Source organism: Nannochloropsis gaditana (genome assembly GCF_000240725.1).
Source record: "Nannochloropsis gaditana CCMP526 unplaced genomic scaffold scaffold192, whole genome shotgun sequence".
NCBI classification, from domain to species: Eukaryota; class Eustigmatophyceae; order Eustigmatales; family Monodopsidaceae; genus Microchloropsis; species Microchloropsis gaditana.
Window position 1 is genome coordinate 15,470 of NW_005803761.1, and position 23,257 is coordinate 38,726.

The 23,257-nt window shown below is 52.8% G+C and overlaps 4 protein-coding genes across 4 annotated transcripts; 3 read left to right on the forward strand and 1 right to left on the reverse strand.

Annotated features, from left to right (window-relative positions):
* Positions 1 to 2,906: 2,906 nt before the first annotated feature.
* Positions 2,907 to 3,066, forward strand: NGA_2061810 (uncharacterized protein; the record flags this gene model as incomplete). The annotated part of the gene is made up of 1 exon (XM_005855452.1): positions 2,907 to 3,066. A coding segment is annotated over one exon (160 nt), but the record flags the coding sequence as incomplete, so codon positions are not given.
* Positions 3,067 to 18,229: 15,163 nt separating this feature from the next.
* On the reverse strand, positions 18,230 to 18,477 carry NGA_2074100 (fbox protein; the record flags this gene model as incomplete). The annotated part of the gene is made up of 1 exon (XM_005855454.1): positions 18,230 to 18,477. A coding segment is annotated over one exon (248 nt), but the record flags the coding sequence as incomplete, so codon positions are not given.
* Positions 18,478 to 18,653: 176 nt separating this feature from the next.
* On the forward strand, positions 18,654 to 18,871 carry NGA_2064800 (uncharacterized protein; the record flags this gene model as incomplete). The annotated part of the gene is made up of 1 exon (XM_005855453.1): positions 18,654 to 18,871. A coding segment is annotated over one exon (218 nt), but the record flags the coding sequence as incomplete, so codon positions are not given.
* Positions 18,872 to 19,493: 622 nt separating this feature from the next.
* Positions 19,494 to 19,769, forward strand: NGA_2090500 (ring finger-like protein; the record flags this gene model as incomplete). The annotated part of the gene is made up of 1 exon (XM_005855455.1): positions 19,494 to 19,769. A coding segment is annotated over one exon (276 nt), but the record flags the coding sequence as incomplete, so codon positions are not given.
* Positions 19,770 to 23,257: the final 3,488 nt, after the last annotated feature.

Consider the following 23,257-nt stretch of genomic DNA (forward strand, 5'->3'; position numbering starts at 1 on the left):
CCAACGGAAGTACCTGGATGCTTGGTGTGTCTACTTTTGGGCAGCGACGCCGGTCGTCACCTCGCTCGCTACCTTCGGCGCGGTGGTGCTGAGAGAGCATTCCATCACACCGGCCTCCGTGTTCACCACCATCGCCTTGCTGAACATGCTGATCTTTCCCATGAACGCCTTCCCATGGGTCATCAACGGTCTGATGGAAGCGAGGATATCACTGGGGCGGTTGCAAAGCTTCCTCCTAGAAATACCGGAACTGTCAAGGTACCACGTGGTAATTGAGGAGGCAGGGCCGCACGGAAAAGGGCATTCGGGAAAATGTTATGCACCTTTGGCAAATGCAGAAAGAGGGGTGCTAGCTATCGAGGCTAATGGATCTTTTGCCTGGGATGTAAGCGATCATAGGGGCCCAAATTGGAAAGAAGTAGCTGCGCCGGTGAACGAGGCTGGTCTAGACAAGCAGCAGCGATGCACATCGCTGAGCACCGATGAGATGTTCAGAACTGCGCCATTGCCTGTACGTGAGTTGGATATTGAGACGATGGAAGCACACGCCGAATTGAACTTAGATTCGTCCGTAGATATTGGCCCCAGGAGCTCAATCGATGAATCCGCTGACTTTGGCTCCTTGACTACTCCCTCCTCTGTTTTCGAAATCCCTGATCTACGATTTTGTGTATCCTGGGGAGAGATCGTGGGCATTTATGGAAAGATTGGTTCAGGTAAATCCACCCTCTTGGCGGCCCTGTTGGGCGAAACTTTCGCGAGCCCCGGCAGTCGTGTGATCCTTCGTGCTCGTCGACGGGCGTATGTTGCACAAAAACCCTGGTTGCAGCGTGGCAGCGTCCGAGACAACATTGTGTTTGGGCTGCCTTATGATGGGGTCCGATTTCAAGCCGTGTTGCAGGCCTGTGCCCTGCTTCCGGACTTGAAGACGCTGCCTGACGGAGACCAGACTGAGATTGGAGAGCGTGGAGGGACTTTGAGCGGGGGTCAGCGCTTGCGAGTGGCACTGGCTCGGGCACTCTACAGTAAAGCGGATTTGTATCTATTGGACGACCCCTTCAGCGGACTGGACGGTCAGACGGCTTGGCATGTGGCCCGCGAGGCGGTGTATGGAATGATGCGACGAGAGGGGGCCACGGTGGTGATAGTCTCCCACGCGCTCCCTCTTTGGGCAAGTGTGACTCGGTGATCAGGATGCAGGCGGGGCGAATGGTGGAGAGACTCCGGTTCAGAGCAAAGCCGGACAAAAGTGTAGCACTGACAGGAGATGCTACAGGTAATGGCGGCTTTGAAATCCAGCCCGGTGCCCTTACCACGCACCTTTCTGATACACCAAAGCCACATTTATTAACATTGCCCGCCTCCAAGGAAAATTTGTCATTGGTGGATACAGCCGGTGCAGTCGACGCGCCGATGGCATTAGCGCAGGAAGAGAATCGAGAGATGGGCCACGTGAAATACAGCGTGCTGAAGTACTACAGGAGAGGTATGGGTCACGGTTTGACTGCAGGACTCCTCATCTGTTTATCCGGCATGCAACTCTCGGCCAACGCTTTCACTTACTGGCTGAGTCTATGGTCGAGCCATACCAGTGATTACACACCTCAAAAATTTTTGGTCGTGTCTGGAACAATTGCGGTCATCAATAGTCTGTTCACCTTCCTTCGTTCATTCCTTTTCGCCTACGGGGGCCTCCGTGCGGCCCGCCGACTGCATGATCAGCTTCTTCGAGCAGTCCTTGGCGCCCCCATGGCGTTTTTCGAAGCCCATCCTGTGGGTCGAGTCTTGAATCGTTTCGCACAGGACACGTATATCATCGACGATTCCCTTCCTTTCATGCTGAACATTTTTCTTGCACAAGGTGTGGGGCTCATTGGCACAGCAATTGTTCTTCTCTTCGCCTCTCCGTGGAGTGTGGCAGTCTTGGTGCTAGTTGCTATCGTTTATCAACGCCTTCAAACCTTCTACAGAGCGTCCTCTCGGGAGCTCAAGCGTCTGGATGCCGTTTCAAGGTCCCCTTTGCTCTCCCACTTCAGCGAAACAATAAGTGGGGCTTCAACAGTGCGCGCTTTTGGTGCCACGGACGCCTTCATAGGCCGAAGTATCGAGATGATGGATGCCAATCAACGGGTAGGATTTATAGGAAATGCTGCGTCCCAGTGGCTGGGCTTCAGGCTGCAAGTGTTTGGCCTGTTGGTTGTGGCATCAGTGGCGGTCTGGGCAGTGGGATCATGTGTGATCGATCACCCAGTATCAGCGGGACTGATTGGATTGTCGCTAAGTTACACATGGCCGCTTGTGGGTAATTTGAGTGGTCTTCTGAATGCGTATACAGAGACAGAAAAAGAAATGGTAGCAGTGGAACGGGTGCATGAGTATACGACCGAGCCCCCTGAGCCCGACGTCGTTTTCAGTACAATGATCGGCAAGGGGTGCGAAGAGAATGCTGGAGTCGCAGTGGAGGTACCCCCCTCATGGCCTCAAAACGGCAGACTTGCTGTCCACGACCTCACGCTTCGCTACCACCCGACGTGGCCACCAGCTTTGGACCGGCTTAATTTTACAATCGAACCGGGCGAGAAGGTCGGATTGTGTGGTCGAACTGGAAGTGGAAAGACTACTCTATTGTCTTCAATATTTCGACTCGTTCCCTGGGAATGTGGCACAATTATAATCGATGGATTGTCCGTTCAAAGTGTTCCTCTAAAGCGCCTTCGTTCCTCTATGGCCATTATTCCGCAATCGCCTGCTCTTTTTACTGGTACCGTCCGCAGTAATTTGGATCCGAAGGAAGAGTATTCTGACGCCGAGCTTTGCGCGGCTATGCAGGCTTGTCATCTTGAAGACTTCCTTTTGGACACGATAACTGATGTCGATACTCCCAATCATCAGAAGGAAGCGAAATCTCTGTCTCCCCGATATATGACGCAATGTTTGGCTGTGAACGTAGAAGAGAACGGAAGAAACTTCTCGGTCGGGCAAAGACAGCTTCTTTGCCTGTGTCGTGGCCTGCTTAAACGAACTAAAATTGTGTGCGTGGATGAAGCAACGGCATCCTTAGATATGACCACAGACGCTCTGATGCGTCGCACCTTGGCCAGAGCGTTCAAGCATGCCACTGTGATCACCATCGCACATCGCATGTCCACGGTGCTGGATTTGTGCGACCGCGTCTTGGTGCTCTCCGAGGGCAAAGTGGTGGAGGATGGGAATCCGCAAGAGTTGATCAGAGATCCAAACAGCTGTCTTGCTCGACTGAGTGCAGAGGAGAAATTGGGAGTGAAGCACCAGCAAGAACTACGCTGTAAACAATCACATAGAAAATCAAATCAAATGTAATCTGGCCTGATTTAAAAGCAACAGAATGTGTTGTCGGCATTTCTTTCAGAAGAGGCTGCGACGATCCTCGAGGGGCTTCCACTTTCGCAAAGACGCTGTTTACATTGACCTTTTTACAAGACAATAATAATGCCCATTCTGTTTATCCGACCAGCATCAATCGTTGGGTTCCCACCGTAAGGGCTCTAGCCCCGTAGCTTGAGCGACAGGCCCAATCAACGCCCTCCCCGATATTTGCCTGATAGTTCGTGCCAGGGGTCGGCAGATATCATTTGGCATCCGCTCATCGAACGATGCCTCCGGGTCCTCCGGCTCCACGACAAGCAAATTGGCATGAAACCTCACAGCGAGTTGCACAAGGTGTGCAAAAATGCGTAGAGAAAAGTCTCTCATAATAGTTGCCGTGCAATACCCCCAGAAACCTGCCCAACTTTCAAGTCGCGCCCCTTCCTGCTGCCATCGTGCTAACAGCACGGTTTTAGAAACCAGATTTATCCGCTGGCTGAATCGAGGCAATGGAGCGGCTACTTTTCTCCGACGCTTTGCGAGTGTCCGAACACTAGTGGGATGCAGCATCTCTATACAACCATGTCTTATACTATGCTCTCCGAATTTATTGCCCATCAGAACAAGCTCAAGCTGTCCAGGTCGTCATGCCTTGTGTTTCTGAATCTGCTCCACATTCAAACCTGAGGAGGCGATTACTGCACGTGGGTTTGGCTTACAAGGCATGGGTTTCAAAATGTTACTGTCTCTCGTCGCTAATGCATTTTTCAATTCTCTTCGCTTGCAAATCCCTGGCTATTCTGTAGACAGCCTGGCTTGCAATACGCGTAGCGGGAAGCATTCCGAGGCAATCATGCAAACGTCGAGTCCCCTCTTGCATCTCTTGTAGGCAACATTTGCGTCTCCAGGGCTGCGGATACCTCAGCCAGCTCCCGTCTTGCCTGTGTGTCAACCGCTTTTCGGCCATCCTCCGCCCCGACTCCATCTAGATAGTCCATTACGCCACACACTTCCAATGTGGTCGGAAATTGCGAGTCGTCTTCCATTCTACAAGCAGAAGGGTCCGCACACCCAATGCTGCTACCCTCATTCACCTCCTTGACGTTGCCATCATCCAAGTCCTCGTTTGTCTTTGAGCCCGTCTGTGGCGGCCTTTTCGTCGCAGTACCAGCGGTAGTGGTCTCTTCGAGTACCTGACTACTCCCTTGCCTAGCACTCTGGCTTGTACTGGCGCAGGGCGTGGCATATGACGCATCTAAGCCAGACTTTCTGCACTCCATGACATCTGGGCTATACACTTGTGTCTCGAGAATGCGTCGGCCACCTCCATTTTCTTTCTTTCTTCTTCTTCTTCTGGGACTCTGTGTGCCCTCCTCGCACACAGGGTTGCATTGATTTGCACGGCGGTTTTCCTCATCACCGCTACTCAAGGCCTCGTCTCTGCCACTTTTGTAGCCACTCCCCCCCCTCCGCCTCTTGGGCTTTCAATGCCCTTGGACTCATCCTTGAGATCATGCATGTTGGCTCGTAATAAGTCGTGGTGCGCCTTCAGTGCAGGCGTTTCGTAGATAATTCCCTCCGCATGGGGGTCCTCATCATAGCGCTGAATTTTGAATTCCTCTTCCATCTCCTCCAGGCCCCTCTGTGGCTCCATCATCTTTCCTTCTGCTTGGGTTGACGGCACCACGAGGTCCATGGGGCTCCTACCTGTCCTCCGGACAGAAGACAATTGCGACTCCTCGATGAATCCTGCTTGTATCGGAGGATGGCTCTGACCACGCTTTTTGCGCAAAATGTCTCCGCTTGGAGAAAGGAAGGCGTCAGCAGGACTGGTCGTCGAGGAGCAGGAACGAGAAAGGGCGGAGGGTACGGGCGAGGGCGCGTATGTGGGGAGGAGGGAGGCACTCGAGGCCTCCGAAAAATCTGTGGAGGACAGGCGTGGGCGTTTTTTCTCGATCGAGCCGGCTGCAGGCAACGGCGATGGCATGATCGCTGCCGAGTCTGCATCCTCTCCCCGGTGTGGGGAAACGTCACCGGCCAAAAGGTCGTCAGACATGACCGAGTACGCCTGGGACGACGGCCTGATCGCTGAGTGGGCAGACGTAGACGGGACCGCTGGTAGCGGCGATGGAGCTGCTGGACTCAGACGGCTTAAGATAGGCTCCACCCTCGGTCGCTCATTCAGTGTCTCTGCGTAGGTAGATTCCTCGCTGCTTTCCCTTCTCTGGGTCAGTAATCGCGCGGCCGCCAAGTCACTCCTATCAACAGCGGAGCCTGACTCTTCTGCCATGCAATTTTCGAAGACCCCAGGTGCTGGCGGAGAAACACAGAGGCTGTCACTGACTTCTTTTCGAAGCAATGCTGCGTGTCTGCGAGTTTTGTGGCACGTTGATGCTCCAAGTGAGAGCAATATCGGCGACATTGGCGAGGTCTTGAGTAACCCATTACCCCCCTCTGTTTTAGCTCCCGCCACCCCCAGCTGCTTCTGCTGCTCCTTCCCCCCTGACTGGGACATAGATCCCACAGGACATGAAGGATGGGATGCCAAGGGAGGGGGGGAGCCCGGCGATGGCGGCGGCGGAGGAAGGGGGTGGGGATGAGGCTCGGAAGCAGCAGGATCGACTAGGAAAAGATCCTCAAATATGTCGTCGTCGCCAAGATCGATGCATGCGGTAGGCCCATGCCCTGTCAGGCATGCTTCCGGGTGGAACGCGGAAGAGGGCGCTGGGAAGGAAGAAGAAGCGTAACTTCGCTTACTCGGTGCCATGGTCAGGTTGTGGTTCACGGTGGTAGTAAGGCTTCCAAGAACGCCATGCCGCAATGCCCGTTTGCCACTGCTGCCGGAGGCTGGTGGTGCAAGTTGATCTTGAGGTTGTGGTCGCTGGCACCGCTCTTGCTGTTGACTCATGAATTGCGTCAACCGCGTCTGTGTCGAGTCAGAAGGCCCTGCTGCCGTGGAGGAAGAAGGGGCGGAGATGGCGGAGAAAGCAGACGATAACGCCGCGACGGGTTTCAGGTCCCTGTCAGAGCCATTCCCCAGGACCGCAGATCCCTTGGCAATGTCCCCCTTGACGGAGGAGGAAAGGGCCGGGTGACTGAGACCAGACCTCTCTTTCAAGCTGATGCCGCTTGTGCTGCTACTCCTGCTGCTGCTACGGTTTATGTGGGTCGTCGAGCGCCCGCGATTCAACCACTGCCCCGCTTTGCGGACTGCGGCCGTTTTAACCGATTCCATGAGCCGCGACCACGTCGAAGCATTCCCCTTCCTTGGCGGCCCATACCACATAACTCCCCTCTCCGTCCCCCGGTCCCCTCCCGTCCTTACAAGGCCGCTGCGCGGAGACTGTTGTGTGCCAGCCTTCGAGGGAGGAGTGCTCGTCAGATCCACTAGGGGGCAGTCTGACCCATTTTCGGCGTAAGAATCACTTGTTTCGACCCCACCCTTGCCTACTGCCTCATAGCAATCAGCGTCGACATCGAGCACGACGACTTCATTTCCTGCGTCCAACACCCGACTTTTTGAAGTCTCCTTCTCCGAGACATCTTCCTCGTCTCTTCTTACTTTCAGAGATCTCAATTCCACATGATCGTCTACCTCCTGTCTCGGCAGTCCTCCCATCGCCTCCTTCTCTTCAAGTCGCTCCTCCTCTCCCTCTCGCTCGTGTTTTTCGTCCGATCCCACTGCAGAATCTGGGCAACGTGGCTCATGCGTAGATTGAAGAGAGGCACTAGAGCCTCTTACATTTGTTTCTTCATCGACACGTTCTTCCTTTTTAATCCCAATTAAATTTTCCTCTACAACACCGTCTCGGCTCTCAGTTAAGGAGGAAGCCGCAGAAATTTCAGACCGGGGGGGGCAACGTAATCCTTGCTGTCTCAAAGCCCGATGAATATCGTGAAAGGAATCCAAAACCGACTTGAGCGCCCGGTTTGATCTCACGTCCTTGGGATAGACAGGGTGCTCACACTCAGGGCAGTGGCTGTTGTCGCTCATATGGTCGTCAAGGCAAGAGCGACAAAAGGTGTGGCTGCAGGGTACAGCGACTGGATCCTTGAGGAAATGTTTACTGTGTAGTGAATATGGAATAGAATCAAGATGCGGAAACATCTGAGAACGCCTACGGCGGCATTCAGGTAACAGGCGGGTGTATAGCAATGGAATAAGAAGAAAGTCCGGAAAAACACGTCAATCGGAAAGCCTGAATTACCACATGGAACAGCTGACAAGTTCCTCAATCTTGTTAATGAAGTCTTGCTGCCCTTTCGGGTCGAGTAGGCGGGCGAGGGTGTCGAGGGAGCAAGGAAGAGGAGGGGATGCCCCGGCACCCTTCTCTGCTCCTTCACCACCTCCTCTGCGGGAAGCCTTCCTCATTGTTGCGGCTGCTCCCCAGTCCCGATGTACAAGCGCCGTCTCCGCCTCGTCATAGGCCTCACTAACACTCTGAGATGGAGCGGATTGCGTAAGTTCATGAGAGAGAGATGTCGATGCAGGACTGCACGGCCTCGCGTGAAAGCCGCGGCATTACGCGAGTTCAGCGACTGCCGTCATCGGCAGCACGCAAGGGTTAGGGTTCGAAGCATTGCGCTGGAAAGGGATGGGGAGGCGGACAGACCGGAATGTTAATGACCGTGCGCCCAACCTATCCTGCTAGGTGCCCTTGGCAGCGATGTCGCCCCTCTCCCCGTGGCTCAAATGGGGCGTCGTGCTGCTGGCTTGGCACGTCGCGACCTCCCCCGTCACCGCCTTGATCCACCTTCGACATGCGTCAGTAAGGACTGAAAAGATGAGGGCCCCTTTACCTGCAAAACCATTAATGGTTTCAACACTAGACCAAGGTACGTTTGTGGTCGTGAGCAAGGAGAAGGGGACTACAAATGTTTCGAAGCGTTTTGGAAAACACACATACGCCCTCTCAGACGACGAGTGCGAGAAGGCTACTTTTTCCCCTTCATCCGGGACACATCGCGCACAAAGATTATGGTAAAACTCCTTTCTGTATCGTACTACTTACATTGTGACGACCCTTTTTACCAGAAACCCTACCCCCACCTAAGTCGACACGTCCGCAACTGCCTACGACTTTCTGGACGTGGAAACGGGGCCCGGGAGAGGATTATCGAATTCGGTATCATCAAAGCGGAGACAAAGGACCTGCAGTTATTTTAATTCATGGTGAGCTAGATAGAAGGTCTGGTTGCTTGTCGAGCGATAGCTGCTCATGAGCAAAGGAATTTATCGTACCACAACTAATGGAGTAGCGAGCCTCAAGCACTTTGCGCTGATTTCCAACTTTCCATGCTCTTTCTCTACCTTCCCAATCTCTCCAACACGAAGGCTTCGGAGGAAATGCAGACCACTGGGCCCAGAACGTGCCTGACCTGAACCCCCACTACCGAGTTTTCGCCCTTGACTTGCTAGGTGAGGTCTTCACAGGACGCGAGGCATGCGAGGTAGCTCTGTGCCGGGGGAATAGCACGCGCTCTCTGCTCACACCACCTTCTCCTTCGTTTTTCTTTCCTTGCAGGGTACGGATACAGTGACAAGCCCTCCCCCAAGGGCCGGGCCCCGACGGAGCTCTTCAATTTCGAAACATGGGCAGCCATGACGGAGGCCTTCGTTAAGGACATCGTCCACGAGCAGGCCCTGGCAGGAGTGAGCCCTTCTGAGGAAGGGGTATACGTGGTCTGCAACAGCGTGGGCGGCCTCGTTGGGCTACAGCTCGCTGTGGACCGACCTGATTTGGTCAAGGGCGTCATGCTCTTGAATATCTCTCTGCGGATGCTGCACTTGAAGAAACAACCTTGGTTTTTAAAGCCCTTTGTCAAAGCACTCCAAACAACTCTCAGAGAAACGCGGCTGGGCCAGCTTTTCTTTGCCCAAGTGGCAACGCCCCAAGGGGTCAAGAATGCCTTGTCTCAGGCTTACCACGATAAAACACGAGTCACAGATGAGCTAGTGGAAGCTATTTTGAAGCCGGGGCTAGAGCCGGGGGCAGTTGACGTATTTTTGGACTTCATTTCGTACTCCGGGGGCCCTTTGCCTGAGGAGCTGCTGCCGCGCGTAGACGTGCCCGTGTACATTGGATGGGGGGAAGAAGATCCATGGTAAGGAGCATCACCACACTCGTCATGGATTTCATGCCGAATTGGCAGGGGTAACGCACGATCCTTCTGTCGAGATGGTGCCGAAAACGGGGGTTTATACCATCGCAGGACCGAAGTTGCTTTGTCAAAGCGCTGTTGTCAATATGAAACCCGTTGAAAGGCATTGCGTAAGATTTCCTGTCTCACGTTACGCCTTTTTTTCCCTTACATGTACTAGGGAGCCGATCGCCCTGGGGCGGGCTTACGGCGAGTTCCCCTGCGTGCGTGAGTTTAGACCTTTCAAAGGCCTCGGCCATTGCCCAATGGGTAAGTATCGTCGACGCTTACTCTCCATGTGTATCTATGCAGTACAATCGAGTGCTCCTTCCTGTATTCTATCGGTGGTCGTATTATTCGATATCTGATGCGCTTTTCTGCTTAGCTCTTCCTGGACCTCCCGTACTCTTGCCCTTACCCGTTCACATTTTCCTTTGATCCTACAGATGAAGATCCGGCTGTGGTTGACCCTTTTATTCGTGAGATGGTTGATACGATAGAGGGGGAGAGGAAGGGCGGGGCTGCTTTACCCGCGTAATGGTGCATTCAAATCTAAAGGGAAAAACGTTTGCAAATTTGAATTTTTGAAAAAAGTCGGAGCCGGATTGATCTGTGCTACCGTCTGGCGTCCGGATAGGGTCGGTGGTGGGACACGCCTTGCTATTACGACATACTCCTGTGTATCCTCTAATCGCATGCCCCTCTTGCGCAATTATTACTTTCCAATTGGCGAAAGCGTTTAAACTCTTTTGGTTGTCACATCTTGCGAATTTTTTTCTTATTTTTCTGTTGGAACTATTCTCTTGTCACATGGGGTTCCCTCCCTTCCCTGCCGTCCCCTTTTCCTTCGTGCTTATTATGTGTCCAAGGGATGAATTTAGTATGCTCACGTAAAAAAAATCTTAATTCCCTTATTTATTTGTATGTACCTACCTCAATTCCTTTTCAAATGTACTTCACCATTTACCTGGCAGGGACGCAGCTCAACCAGGCTGCAAGCCCAGGTCCCTTGGTGACGAAGTCGCCACATTACCGGAGCTTGCGATGGATCCAATTAATGGGGATATACATAACAGTAGCGTTAATTCCGAGGCACCGAATTTGAATGCGCTCATGCATCAGCTGCAGAAGAATGTTCGAAACGACAAGCAAGCGTCGACTGGGGCTGGAAGGTACGTATTCAAATAGGAGAGCGCATGACTCTCAACAGGCAATGTCTTGAAAGGAACGCAAGTCTTTATGAAATACCATAAATGTCATAAGCATTGTGCGTGTCAAATCTTGTAATTGCTATCAGGGTTGCAGCGCAGCGCGAAATCGTCCAGCAGATCCAGTGCTTGCTCGTAAACGAGAAGAACCTCCGCAAATCGCAAGACGTTAGAGCGCAATTACCCTGTTGCTGCAGTTGTTGTATCAAAATATTTGTGTGTGTTTTCATGACCAGAACTGTCCTGCATTCTGAATTTCAACGTTATGATAAGCATCATACTTCCTCCTCCCGCCACCCCGGCTTCTCACCAACCATACCTAAAGCAACTCAAACGAGGCACTCATAGGAGCTTTGATGAAAAAGATGGCAATTGGTAGAAACTTATACAAAGATAATAATTCGGATGTCGGAATTGCAAGCGACGACATGGAGCCGTGTAAGTCAGGACTCGATAATCAGCATCGCAAACTCTGTCACGCCGGGGAACTCGAGGACAGCGACGGGGATGAGGAAGCCTTGATAATGGATGATGAGCACGATGAAGAAATGATCGAAGCGATGCGTTGCACGGCCCTTCAACGAAAACAGGCCACCCCGCAGGTCAGTCGGTGGACGTCGGGGATCGGGACCATCGCGAAAGACATGCAACGACAGCACCAACATCAGCAGCTCCAAGGCAATCTCGAGGTTTCCGCGACATCAGTTGCTGCAACTACGGCTAAAAACTTATTGGGGCCTCCTACCTTGATGAAACAACTTGAGGCTGTCTTTACAGAGATCGAGCACATCTCCTCAACTCGCTCCTCCCACACCGTTTCGCCCAAAGGCAAAACTGGTCTGGCTAGCCCCCTTCGACAGTCCTCCTGGTTCGGTACGCGAAAAGGGGAGAAAAAACGACTCATCGAGAAGTACAAGGCTCAGCTCGCGGCTTTAGAGGGAGAACGGAAAGAGGCTTCCGAGGAAATGCGCAAGGCCATCCAGACTGGGGGCGTTGCACTGGGAATGTTGAAGGAGGAGTGGACGCGTACGGACATTGACACTCTCCGTAAAGCCCGAGAGCTGGAGAAAGTGCAAGAATTGTTGGGCCGACACGAAGCTGAGAGCACTCAACTTCGCATCACTGTCAGTGGCCTCCGAAGGCAGGTGGAGGAGCTCGTGAATAGAGCCCAGTCTGTCCCCCGGGGTTCGCAAGACGATGAGCAGAAGGAGGAAGAGTTGCTGTCTGATTCGCCCTTGATGGTGTCGGCAATAAGCTCTCCTATTCAAGAGTGTAGCGTGAGAGAGACGAGCGCCAAGACTAGCAGTCCTCCTGCAAGCTCCGAAATGGGCAAGGAGCTTGTGGTGAACGACGCACGTCTCGCGCAGTTAGAGATGGAGCTGGACTTAGCATACGGGAAGCTGGAGGCATTGAGCTTGCAGCAATGTCACTCGCAAGACAAAAGCACTGGAGTTTTACAGCAGTTACGAGGAGAACTGAAGGAGACAAAATTGGCGTTGGCGGCACGCGTGAAGAAGCACACCGAAATGAAAGAACGTTGCCGACAGTTGGAGGGGGAACTGGGAGCCTCCGTGGGACAAATCGAGGCGGTGAAACATCAAATGGAGCTCCGTGTCGCAAAAATGGAGGATCGGCTCAAGGAATCTATGCGGGAAGCCTTGGAAAATGAGCGAACGGCAAAAAATGCCTTGTTCAAGCGACAGCAGGTGGAGGAGGAGATGGAGCGGTTGCGGGAACAACACGATGTCTTGGTGGGCCAGTTCGAAGCGATCCGATCCCAAGTAGAGCTGGAAAAATTGGAAGCGCAGGGAGTCGTGACCAAATACGAGAAGGAATTGGAGGAGGTGTACGGGAAACTGAATGCCAAGGACGAGTACGCTGGGTTGCTGTGCGGGGTGAGACAGGATATGGACTCGGAGATGACTGACCTGTGGAGCCAAGTAGATGCAGCGGAAGAGAAACGCGCTAAAGTGGAAGAGGCATTTGTTGCGCTAGGCAATAAATTTAGAGCGGCATCGGCAAGGCGTCTATTTAATTTTATGGTTGCGCAACAAAGATGCAGGCTACGAGAGTCACTGATAATTCTGAAAAAAAATTCCAAAGCGCCTCTTTTGCAAGCGAATGTTCCATGAGGGATGCGGGCATGACTGACAGGAATCACTCCTACTGCCCTCCCATAAAGCTTCTATTTGGGTGCGTGAGATACTCCCATGCGTATCATGGGTGTGGGTGCCTGTAATAAGGTCCTCATTGGCGTATTAGGAGGAAAAAAGGGGCTGCGGTCAAAAGAAATCGCAATCCTTCGGGGTGGAGATGCGAACGAAGAGCATAACATATTTTTCTGTGTGTTTTAATGCCGAGATGTACGCTATCCTTAAGCAATTAAAAGGAAAAATTAAAGCAAGCAAGCCTTTAGATGTAGCTTCTCGCCTGTTCCATTATTTGTCAATTTCCCGCCCTCTTAAGATTCCCATCACCCTAAGCCCGCCCGACCCCCTCCGTATCGCTGTCTCAAACTCAACCAAGTCGTCTGTGCCCTCTGTTCAAGATCAATCAATTCTTGCACCGCTGGTCGCAGGAGCGCTACGTGCTTGGCGACTGTTTCATTCACCACCTGCTTGCTCACTGCCTCCCCGTATTTCGCTCCACCCAAGGAGGACTTGATAGCTGGAGGCAAGGCAAAGTTCGGAGGGATTAGACGGGGGATGGTCTCCGTGTGCAAGCGTGCTTCCACCTGCCTCAGCATGTCGTACTCGTCGAACCAGACGGTGCAACCTCCTTTATCTGTAACCTCCCGGTTGGAGCATCCCTTCCCTTTGTTGGTACAAGTATGGTACCAAACCTTCTCTTGATAACCTGAAGCCGCTACTAGCGAAATTGCCAAACCCAAGCAGTCTGCCCTCCCCACGCGGCCCACCCGGTGAATGTAGTTCTCCACGGCATCGGGCAGCGTGTAGTTGATTACGAAAGGTAAATTTTGGATATCTATCCCACGCGCGGCTACATCGGTGCAGATTAGAAAACGAACATCCCCGTCTTTAAATGCTTGCAGATTCCTTCGCCGCTCGTCCATGGACCGCATGCCTGCCAAGACACAGCACGAGTAGATGTTTTCCTTTCCCTTTTCCACTTTACCTTTAAACATCTGACCCCCTCCTGCGAAGTTCAAGAACTGCTCGAGATTGTTGCAGTCGAGGTTCGTTCTGCAAAATATAATGCATTGCTCCATGTCGTAAGCTTCAATGATTTTCAGGAGGACAAGGGGCTTCAGGCGTTTGATCATATCCGAGCGCCGCTCAACGTCTCCCGGATCCTGAGAGAGGCTCGAGGCAGCGTGTACATTATCAGTTACGACATGCTGTGCGGCCGGGGAGGAGGTCGGGTGCAGAAGAGTTTGGAGAGCCGAGTTTTCTGGGTCCATTTCCACCACCACGTGGTGCACGGTCTCGGGCACACTGTCCTTCCCTTTCAGGTCCACCCATGTAGGTCTGTCGCAAATCGCCTTTGCCAGCTCGGTGATCTCCGGTGAATGCAAGGTAGCTGAGAAAAAACAGACCTGCAGGCGCTGGTCCCCGACACCGCCTTTGGGAAGGCGCTGGTAGATAGTCATAACGTCGGCTCTCTCCCCAGCCTCCAGGAAGCGATCTGCCTCGTCCAAGATCAAAAAACGGGCCCGATCCATGTTCAAAAGACCGCGCTTCATAAAGTCCATTAATTTTCCGATCGTCCCCACCACTATATCGCAGCCGCTCCGCAGACCTGCCTTGGTCTCACGCTGGTCGTTCCCTCCCATCACCAGGGCTATGTCCACTCCCTCCACGTGCCGGGAGTAATCGCAGATGCAGGAATAGACCTGCTCGGCCAGATCCCGCGCCGGCTCAATGATGATGGCAAAAGGGCTGCCAAGGCTGTTTCCGCCCCCTTTTCCTCCCCCACTCCCCGCCCCACTGGCGCTGTGTTTGCTGAAGTCGGGCTTGAGCACGCCGTCAAGGGGGAGCTCCGCGACGCCAAGAAAGCCCCGTTCCGTGGGCACAGGGTGCCGGAAAGGCCCAGTGAAATTCATTTGTATCCGGGCTTCTTTCAGAGCGACAGCTGGGAACCATGCGAGTCCTTTCAAGCTCTCTTCCATCACAAAGGCATCCCCAAGGTAGGCTCCATTCTTGCTGAATCCTACTATGCCCTTCTCTAGGTCCAAAAAGCTGCCGATCACGTCACCTTTCTTAAAGATTTCCCCGTAAGTTTCGAAGCGTCCTTCGTGGCTTTTTTACCTGTTCCACCGTAACCGAAACCGTACTTGTCTGTCCCTAAATTGTAATTTGCACGTGCTGTCGACCAGCCCACCCTGCCAACACCCTGATTTCCCTCTTCCAGTAGCGTGGCTTCAAAATAAGCCTTCCCTTTGCACACACCCAGTGTCGACCGTCCTCCTACCCAGCGGGAGGTGGTGACGAAGGCCTTGCTGCCGTCCACCCCTTCGATGCCGAGCATTCCATCCCTGTCGACGCCGCTGAGCCGCCAGTCTCTTTCGTTCTTGGCCTCCCCCTCACACGTTGTGCCACTCTTCCCCCCGGCCTCGCGGCGTTTTGTCTCCATCACCAGCTGCAGTACCGGAAGGGCGAAAGCAGCAGTTTTACCGCTCCCCGTCTCCGCCGCTGCCATTACGTCCCCCCCCCCCAAAATCAAGGGGATTGCCTCGTCTTGCACATCCGTTGGCAACAACCAATTCAAGTCGCCCTCGATGGCCTCCAGAAGAGGGGTCAAATGGAGTAATGGAAACGATGAAATGAGCGAAGAATCAAGACATTCTTGTCAGTGGCCCCGAATGCTTTTAAAAATCCAGGTTTTATGAGGGCTAGCTTGTTGCGTACCTGAATGAGCTCCTCCCCGAGGCCCAAGGACTCGAAACCACCCGCCATCTACTTGGCTTTGTCTGCGAACCAACAAAGTGTTGTTAGATACAATTAATTGCCGCCTCAGTTGCCATAAGACTCATGGGATGGACTATTTGGCAATCACGAGGGCAGATGCTTGGTATAGAGACAGGGGAGGTGGAAGTGGAAAGGCAGATAAGTGATCGACGAGCGAGTGAAACCAGCGACAGGACTCGAGACTTGCTGTCACTCGCTACGTCAACAAAAGAAAACACGCGTAGGTCTTGGGGCCGTATTTGACTACTTAGTGGCTACTTATATATATATATATGTATCAAACAGGGACATGTTACCACTGAGATAAGCGCTTGTCCGAGCCCGTGGCTGCTTACACAGTAAACCATACCCCTCGCTACTTCCTACAGGTTGGAGGAGCATGGAGGCAAGCACGAGCAGCACGAGTCTTGCCGAGTTCACTTCATCATATGCTGCTGGTCCAACCGCGAAACGTGGTCAAAAGAGGGTTTTTGCCTTACCGTCGGAGGAGCAATGGTCGTGGTTCAGCCTAGGTTCAGTACTGACTGAGGTTCGTGTCGGAGCAACGGACGTTTTCGGCCATCGCCCTTCTTGTCCCTCAGCTATATCCTTGACCAACCTGGTCAAGAGGGGTGATACTTGTGAATGGGGTACTGCCGGAGAAAAGACGTGTAAGAAAGCGGGCGACGTCGAGGATACTGGTCAGGACTCCCAAGAGAGCGAACCCGAGGGTTTGCCACGGCGGACATTAAGACTTATGGATGGAAAGCTCAAAAGAGGATGCGTGCTTGTGCTTCGAAGCTGCAAAGTTTGCGATTTGGTGCACGACTTGTCGAGCAAGTCCCTGGTATCTCTCGGGCCGTGGAAAGTAATGGCGAGGAAAGTTATTAGACCTCGGGCTGAACTACTTGGGCGATCGTCCCCGCTGACCATGACGCTCAGTTTGAGCGTCACTGTGCGGCTTTGTATAAACCATGCTTCTCCCCACCTTTGCGTAAGACAACGCCGCAAATACGTGCCAAAGCTTCTCGCACTTTGTAATCTTCTCCGCACATCGCAATTTAGGGCCTCGGGGAGTGCAAGCGTGCCAGCGAGCCAGCAAAACGAGCATAGCAGGCTCAGGCATGAGGAAAACGGGCGCGGGCGTTTGGCACAAATTTTCGAAGAAGCTTCAAGAGCCCCTCAGTCCACGCCGGGGTATGCCGGTACTGGATGTTGGCAGCGGCAGCAACAACGCGAGCAACAGCCACTGCGGGCCCCCGAGAGGCGCCACCTGCTCTCCCCAAACGGAAGTTCCTCAAAGCAATCGAGAGCAAGCATTACCGTGCTAGCTGACGACCTGCTCGGCCTTGTCTTCTCCTTCTTCGACTCTGTGGCCTTGCACGCCCTGGGCGACACCTGCCGCTATATGAGAGCAGCCACCGCCAGCATCGTGCCCGGCCTGAAGGCACGCTTGTTTGCCCATCAACTGCGGGACCTGACGTGGATGTGGCAGAGAGAGAATGCGTCCTGGACGGCCCGGCAATACCCGGACCCGGCATGGGAAGCGTTGCTCGTGGAGGAGGACGCGAGTTGGGAAGGAGAGCATGCAGATCAGAGAAAGCCGGAGGACAGGAGGAGGCTCATGTATGTAAATATGTTGACGGGGGATCTATTTTTTGACAAAAAGGAGGTGCCTCTGGTGACCGATGTGCGGGGAGGCTTCCTGTGTGACGAGCCAGGGCTGGGTAAGACGGTCACGGCCTTGGCCTTGATCCTGAAGACGGCGGGAAGGTTGCCCGGGCCGGTTGAGGAGGAGGGAGGCATGGAGATGGTGATGGGACACAACGCCCGTCGGTGGCACCGGCGACGGACTGCTGACATAGTATGCGATACAGGTGGGATGGAACGAGAGGGCCGTCGGTGTCGCTCCACTCACCGCCGTCGAGACCTGGATCCGCGACTTTTGCGCCCGTCAGGAGCGACCTTGATCATCTGCCCGGGCCCTCTGATGGGGCACTGGAGAGAACAGATCGAGAGGCACGCAGAAGGGTGGGCGTTGGGGGAGGGCCAAGTCTTCTATGACCATGCCACGGGGATGGGAACCGGGGGCTGGCGGGCCTTGCCCCCACCGGAGCCCTTGGCTTTGTACAAGGTCGTGGTCGTGACGAGGGAGCGGCTCAGGCAGGAGTGGATCAGTGGCGGGCCGACGCACATGATGGATAGCATACCTCCACGGTACGCGGGTGACCTGGAGGGGACAGAGGCAGAGGAAGGGGATCTTGACAATCGACGGCTCAGTCCCCTTCTAGGCGTGCGCTGGCTGCGAGTGCTTGTGGACGAAGGGCACTCCCTAGGCTCAGTGGCCATCACCAACGAGGGCCTCATGTCGAAGCGCTTGGAAGCAGAACGCCGCTGGGTGATGACAGGAACGCCCCATCGGCACGATGCCGCGGATCTGGCCTCCCTGCAAGCCCTCCTCTCTTTCCTGCGCCAAGCACCGTACGGCTCCTCGCACAACGAGTACTGGTACAAGCTCATAAGTGGACGAGGGGCAGGCGCAGCGACTTCCGAATTGCGTCGGAACCGCTTGGTCGAACTCTTGCGACGAATTATGGTGCGGCATACAAAAGAAAGCATCCCTGAGATCCCGGCTCCACACTGGGGAGTGACACGCTTGCGCATGTCGCGTTTGGAAGCCACCACCTACAACACTCTGGTGTCGTTGGTCCACGCAAACCTGGTCACGACTGACATGGTAGGGGGCACCCACGCACCAGGGGCGCTCCATCCGGACAGCATGTTGAACCCGATCAATCGGGTGTCGGCGAACACCCTGCTCGGTAACTTGCGCCTGGCTTGTTGTGGAGGTGGTGCTCAGGTCGTGTCTATCGAGCAGCAATCCATCGTCATGACCCTTCAGTTGGCGCGGCGGTTGTTCTTAGAGTTTCAGGAGGCTCGCCGCCGAGGAAGGGAGCGGACGGCCGTGGAGGAAGAGGAGGATGAGGAGGCAGTCTCGGTCGGTGTGGCGCGGGTGGCCGCTTTTTTGAACCGCCTCAGGGCGTACGTGAACACTCCCTGCGATGCGTGCGGGACTTTTTTGATCATCCTCATGGTGACCCCGTGTTTGCATTTGCTTTGTTGCCAGTGTATGAAAGGGAAAAACAATTTGTGTCCGGCCTGCGGATGCACATTTTCGGTGGATGCCTTTCAATTGCTGCAGCCAGGCCTGTCAGTGCACTGGCACGAGGAAGATTTAGTGGTGCTGCCGGACCGGGTGGATAAACCTCTGGACGAGGACGTTGCAAATCACAAGGGTTCTGGTAATATTGTCAATGTTGACACGACTTCCTCTACTGTGTCTGTGCAGTCGCCATCATCTGTGCCTTATCACTTCGATCCAGGACCTTCGCAAATAAATTACCACGTGACGTCCAGGTTCCTTGACACTGGCAAGAAAGCAGATGAACGAGGCGAAAATCAGGTCGGAGGAAAGGAGAGTCGGGGACTAATTGGACATGGTACATTGGGTGCTGGTCGCGGGCCTCTGACTTCAGAGAAGATGGAGCCCCCTCCTAACAGTACGGTTGGCCGGGTGAGCCACCACACTGATGTCAATGAGGAACACTTCTCTGAAAAGATGGACGGCAATGCTGACGACGGCTCATGGCAAGTAGTTAGCAAAGCTTGGCATATGATAACTCATTTGCGCGCCTATCTCGAGAACCAGTCAAGCAATCCTTCGTCGCCTGACCACAGTCTCCCCTTGAAGGCTGTCGTCTTCAGCCAATTTCGAGTGTATCTAAATGGACTGAAAGTGGCGCTGGAGAACCACGGTTTCCGCGTGGGGAAATTCTACGATAAAACGAGGCTTGCTGATCTCTCGAGATTCAAGGCCACTTTTGCGAGTCATGGCGACGAAGGTTTACAGGTTCTTCTGATTGGAAAAGAGGGAAGCCATGGCCTGGACCTGAGTTTGGCGACACATGTTTTCCTCATGGACCAAATTTGGGACGAAAATTTGCAGAACCAAGTGGTATCAAGGGCCTACAGGATGGGAGCGCAGGCATCGGTGCATGTTGAACGGCTTGTCATGCAAGACACGGTGGAAGAAGCCATGGAGACCTTGGCGACAGGAAGACTAGGAGGGCCTCAATTCGAGATAAATACCCAGGGGGATGACTCGGATGAGGAGCAAGACGAGGATAGCGTGCCAGACAGCGACTCGGAAGCACCCTTGCCTCTGGAAAGACGTTCAGAAAGCGATATACTAGAGTCGTCCTCATCTTCTTCACTCTCGGTCATGGGGCATGGGTCTTGGGAACCAGAGAGCTACGGAATACAACAAAATCTGGTCGATCGAAATGAATTTACAGATGTCAGCCCAGTCCCCACCACGAAGGCAATGTCGAAACGTAAAACTTCAAAGCGAGGCACGGGAAGTGCGCATTTTCGAAGCGGTCAGAAGAGCGGCCGCTCAAAACTGTCGGGCTGTACAAACAGTGGTACTGGGGCACCGGATGCGAAGAAGATGAATATTTTATTGCGATCTCTCCGTGTGGTGGAGGTCAACCCTTCTCCATCAGCCGTAAAGTTGAGCCGTGCTGCAATTATCACTCCTGTTGAAACTACCTCCACCCCTGAGACCGGTAGCGGTCGGCAAAATAGTGAAACTGTCCATGATGCACGCGGTGTCTTAAGTCTTGCCGATTTTAATTTTGCACACGGGGCAGACAAAATTCGCGAAATAAATTCGGGTGATACATGTGCCAAAGAGCCTGTTCGACGCGTGCGCTTCGAATAGACTTGTGAAAAAATAACCATGCGATACTGTTTTGAAGCAAAAGTTTTTACAAAGATAAAATATGTAAAAAGCATATAGATATTGAAATGGCAATCTAACATTTTGCTTGCAGTCGCATGCAACGTTTCCAAAATATATCCGTCAATCAAATCTTAATTGTAACATATCTACCCCTCCTGCTTTTATGCACGGGTGAGTATTGTTAAAGCCCGCCATTAACCGCTACAAACAATGAGTCTGATTTGGTCCACAGTCTTTGCGGGTCTTGTTTTGCCACATTCGAGATTGTATTAGATGCTACGCGACGGGCCACGATATCCACCGAGCAAGAGAAGTTAACGGAAATTCAAACTGGCACAAGAGGGACGTCAGAAATATGAGTCTCTAAAATCAACGTCCCTGTCCACTACGTGAAACACTTTCATCGCACGCTTTTTGATGTGCATAAAATGTTAATTTTCTGCCGAAGCGATCTCGCGGCGGCGACTTTATCACCTCGCATAATATTTATTCGCATTCTTCTTACAATGCCAAATCAGGAAGTGATACCACACCTCAACATGTCTCTCGAACCGACTTTTCTTACGAACCGCCCGACTGAGGCCGATATGCAAGAACGTGGACTTTTAAGTCCCAATAGCATTGCACCTGCTCTGCAAGGCAAAGCCAGGACTTTGCAAAAGGCCATGGTCAAAGATGCGATAGCGCTCCAACTTGCCTCACGGCCGGATGCCGAATCCCTCCATGACAAGGGCGTGCATTCCCCTGGAAGCAATATTTCCCCGTCCTTACTTCCTGCGGCTCATAACCTAGAAAAGTGTCTGAAAAAGGACGCCGTGGCTAAGTCATTGCGAGAGCGTCCCACTAAGGATGAACTGATTACGGATGGTATCCTGTCACCACCCATGGCTTAAAAAACGAGCAAGGACCCAGTTACCTTTTCGATGAGAAGTAGAGCTCCAGAATTTGCCTCTATTAAGAAACTAAGATACTCAAAAGGTCTATGAGCAATTCTCTGTCATACAAAGTGCATTTCGTGGGGAAAATCACTTTGTACATCATTGTTAATGAAGTCCTCGGACCTTACCATGTACCTTGTACACATCACCACACGACTCATCCTTTCCAAAGAAAAAATTGGATATCACTATGTAAGAGCATATCTCGCAGTATAGTTACTGTTAAAAGTTAGATAGTGTTGCCTTCCTGAAAAGGCTTTTCTAGGTTGGTATTTTAACCTGTCCTTCTTCTTTCATTCGGAAAAAAAGTCTCCGTTATTGCCTCAGTCATTATTTATAGATATGCTCGTGTACAAAGTCTGCATTTGTTAAGGCATTTTAGTGAAGCCTTGCGCATTGCCTCCTACCACCCTCTAGATGCCTCTAGGTGTGACGATTTTGTCTTGTCGTTTCGATGAAATTGTTGTGCAATGCAGTACACAAATCTAATTCAAGCTTTTGGACTCTTCTCGTCAAAGAGCAAAATCTAGTCACATATTCGACAAGAGGTGGATTATCATTTGTCTTACTTTCCGCCCAACGGCGGTCCTCATCGATACGCGAGAGCAAAAAACTCAATCTAAGCTGCAGCGTCCTCTTTCGATCCCCCCTTGGAGGTTGACCGTCTGCACCCTCATCCGGCAAAACATCCGTCACGTTGCCTTGGCTCCTGACCTTTTTTTAGACCTTTGTCGGCAATCCCCTCCTTGATTGTAGTAGTACGCCGTCCCGGTCCTTTTCCATTCCACGTCCCGTAACTACAGGTCCCCTTCGCTCCAAATGTTGCTCGGGCCAAACTGTCTTTTCCCTCTAGACATCCCTCATCTCGCACAAACCTCCAGCCTCATCAAATATTGTAGAATACTCCATTTCATGTAAAAATAATCGGCCATTCCAGTACGCTGGACTTTCCCCCTTCCAAATTTCAAACCTTTGCACTACATCGGTCAATCTTGTCAGCAACATTTTCACTTCTCCTTGCTCAATGGACCCCTTCTCCTTACACAGTAGTGTTTGTCTTTGTAAGAGGAGATCGCACACTATACCCATTCGCTCTAATTCCTGAAGTTGATTTGCTTCTATCGCAACAAGCACCAGGTTCCAAGCCTCCTTATTGTCGTAGATTGTGGTATGAAAACCCGCGTGCTGAACGTTCACCACTGCCCACAGTGCTAATCGCGACACGCTTGTCATACCTCTCCTGGCAATGGGATCAGAGTGATGCGAAAAGGAAGTCCTGCAACAGGCCTCCATCGAACTAAAACTTTCCACATTCCCGGCCACGAAAACCTCCTGACACTTGCCCTCTCCAACAAAGATACTCAAAACCTTGCTGTCTGTAAGCATCCCACACCTTTCTTTTGATCCACCAATAAGGCTTCGACCGACGCGAAGGCGAAGGGGATCTGGAGTGACTCCTCATCGTGTCTCCAATCGCACATATTACGCGGCGACCTGCTGAAAGGTCTCTGAGAAAAATGCATATGGAGGCTGCTGTAAGAATCGTTTTCGCTGACATAGTCTGCCCGCACATGCAAGGCTGGGAAGCCAACACGACGGGTCCATGGCCTCATGAGATCGTGTACGTGCACTCTATCTGTCCTTCGCGTAGGCGTGTCTTCGGCCAGCTCGAAAGGGGTGCCCTTCTGGCTTGATAAGTCGTGGTCCCGAACTTTCAAGCGCCATTGACGTTTGCTATCATCTCTCTCATCCACTTATGCATAATTACTCCCGCTTAGGGGGTCTTCTTGTACTCCGTGCGCTCTCAGAAGGCCATCTGCCTCTGGGATCGCTGATACCTCATCGTCAATGGCACCCCACAGATCTGCCTCGGTCATGCACCCGTACTGGTATCGAAGAACAAAGCGCTGAATT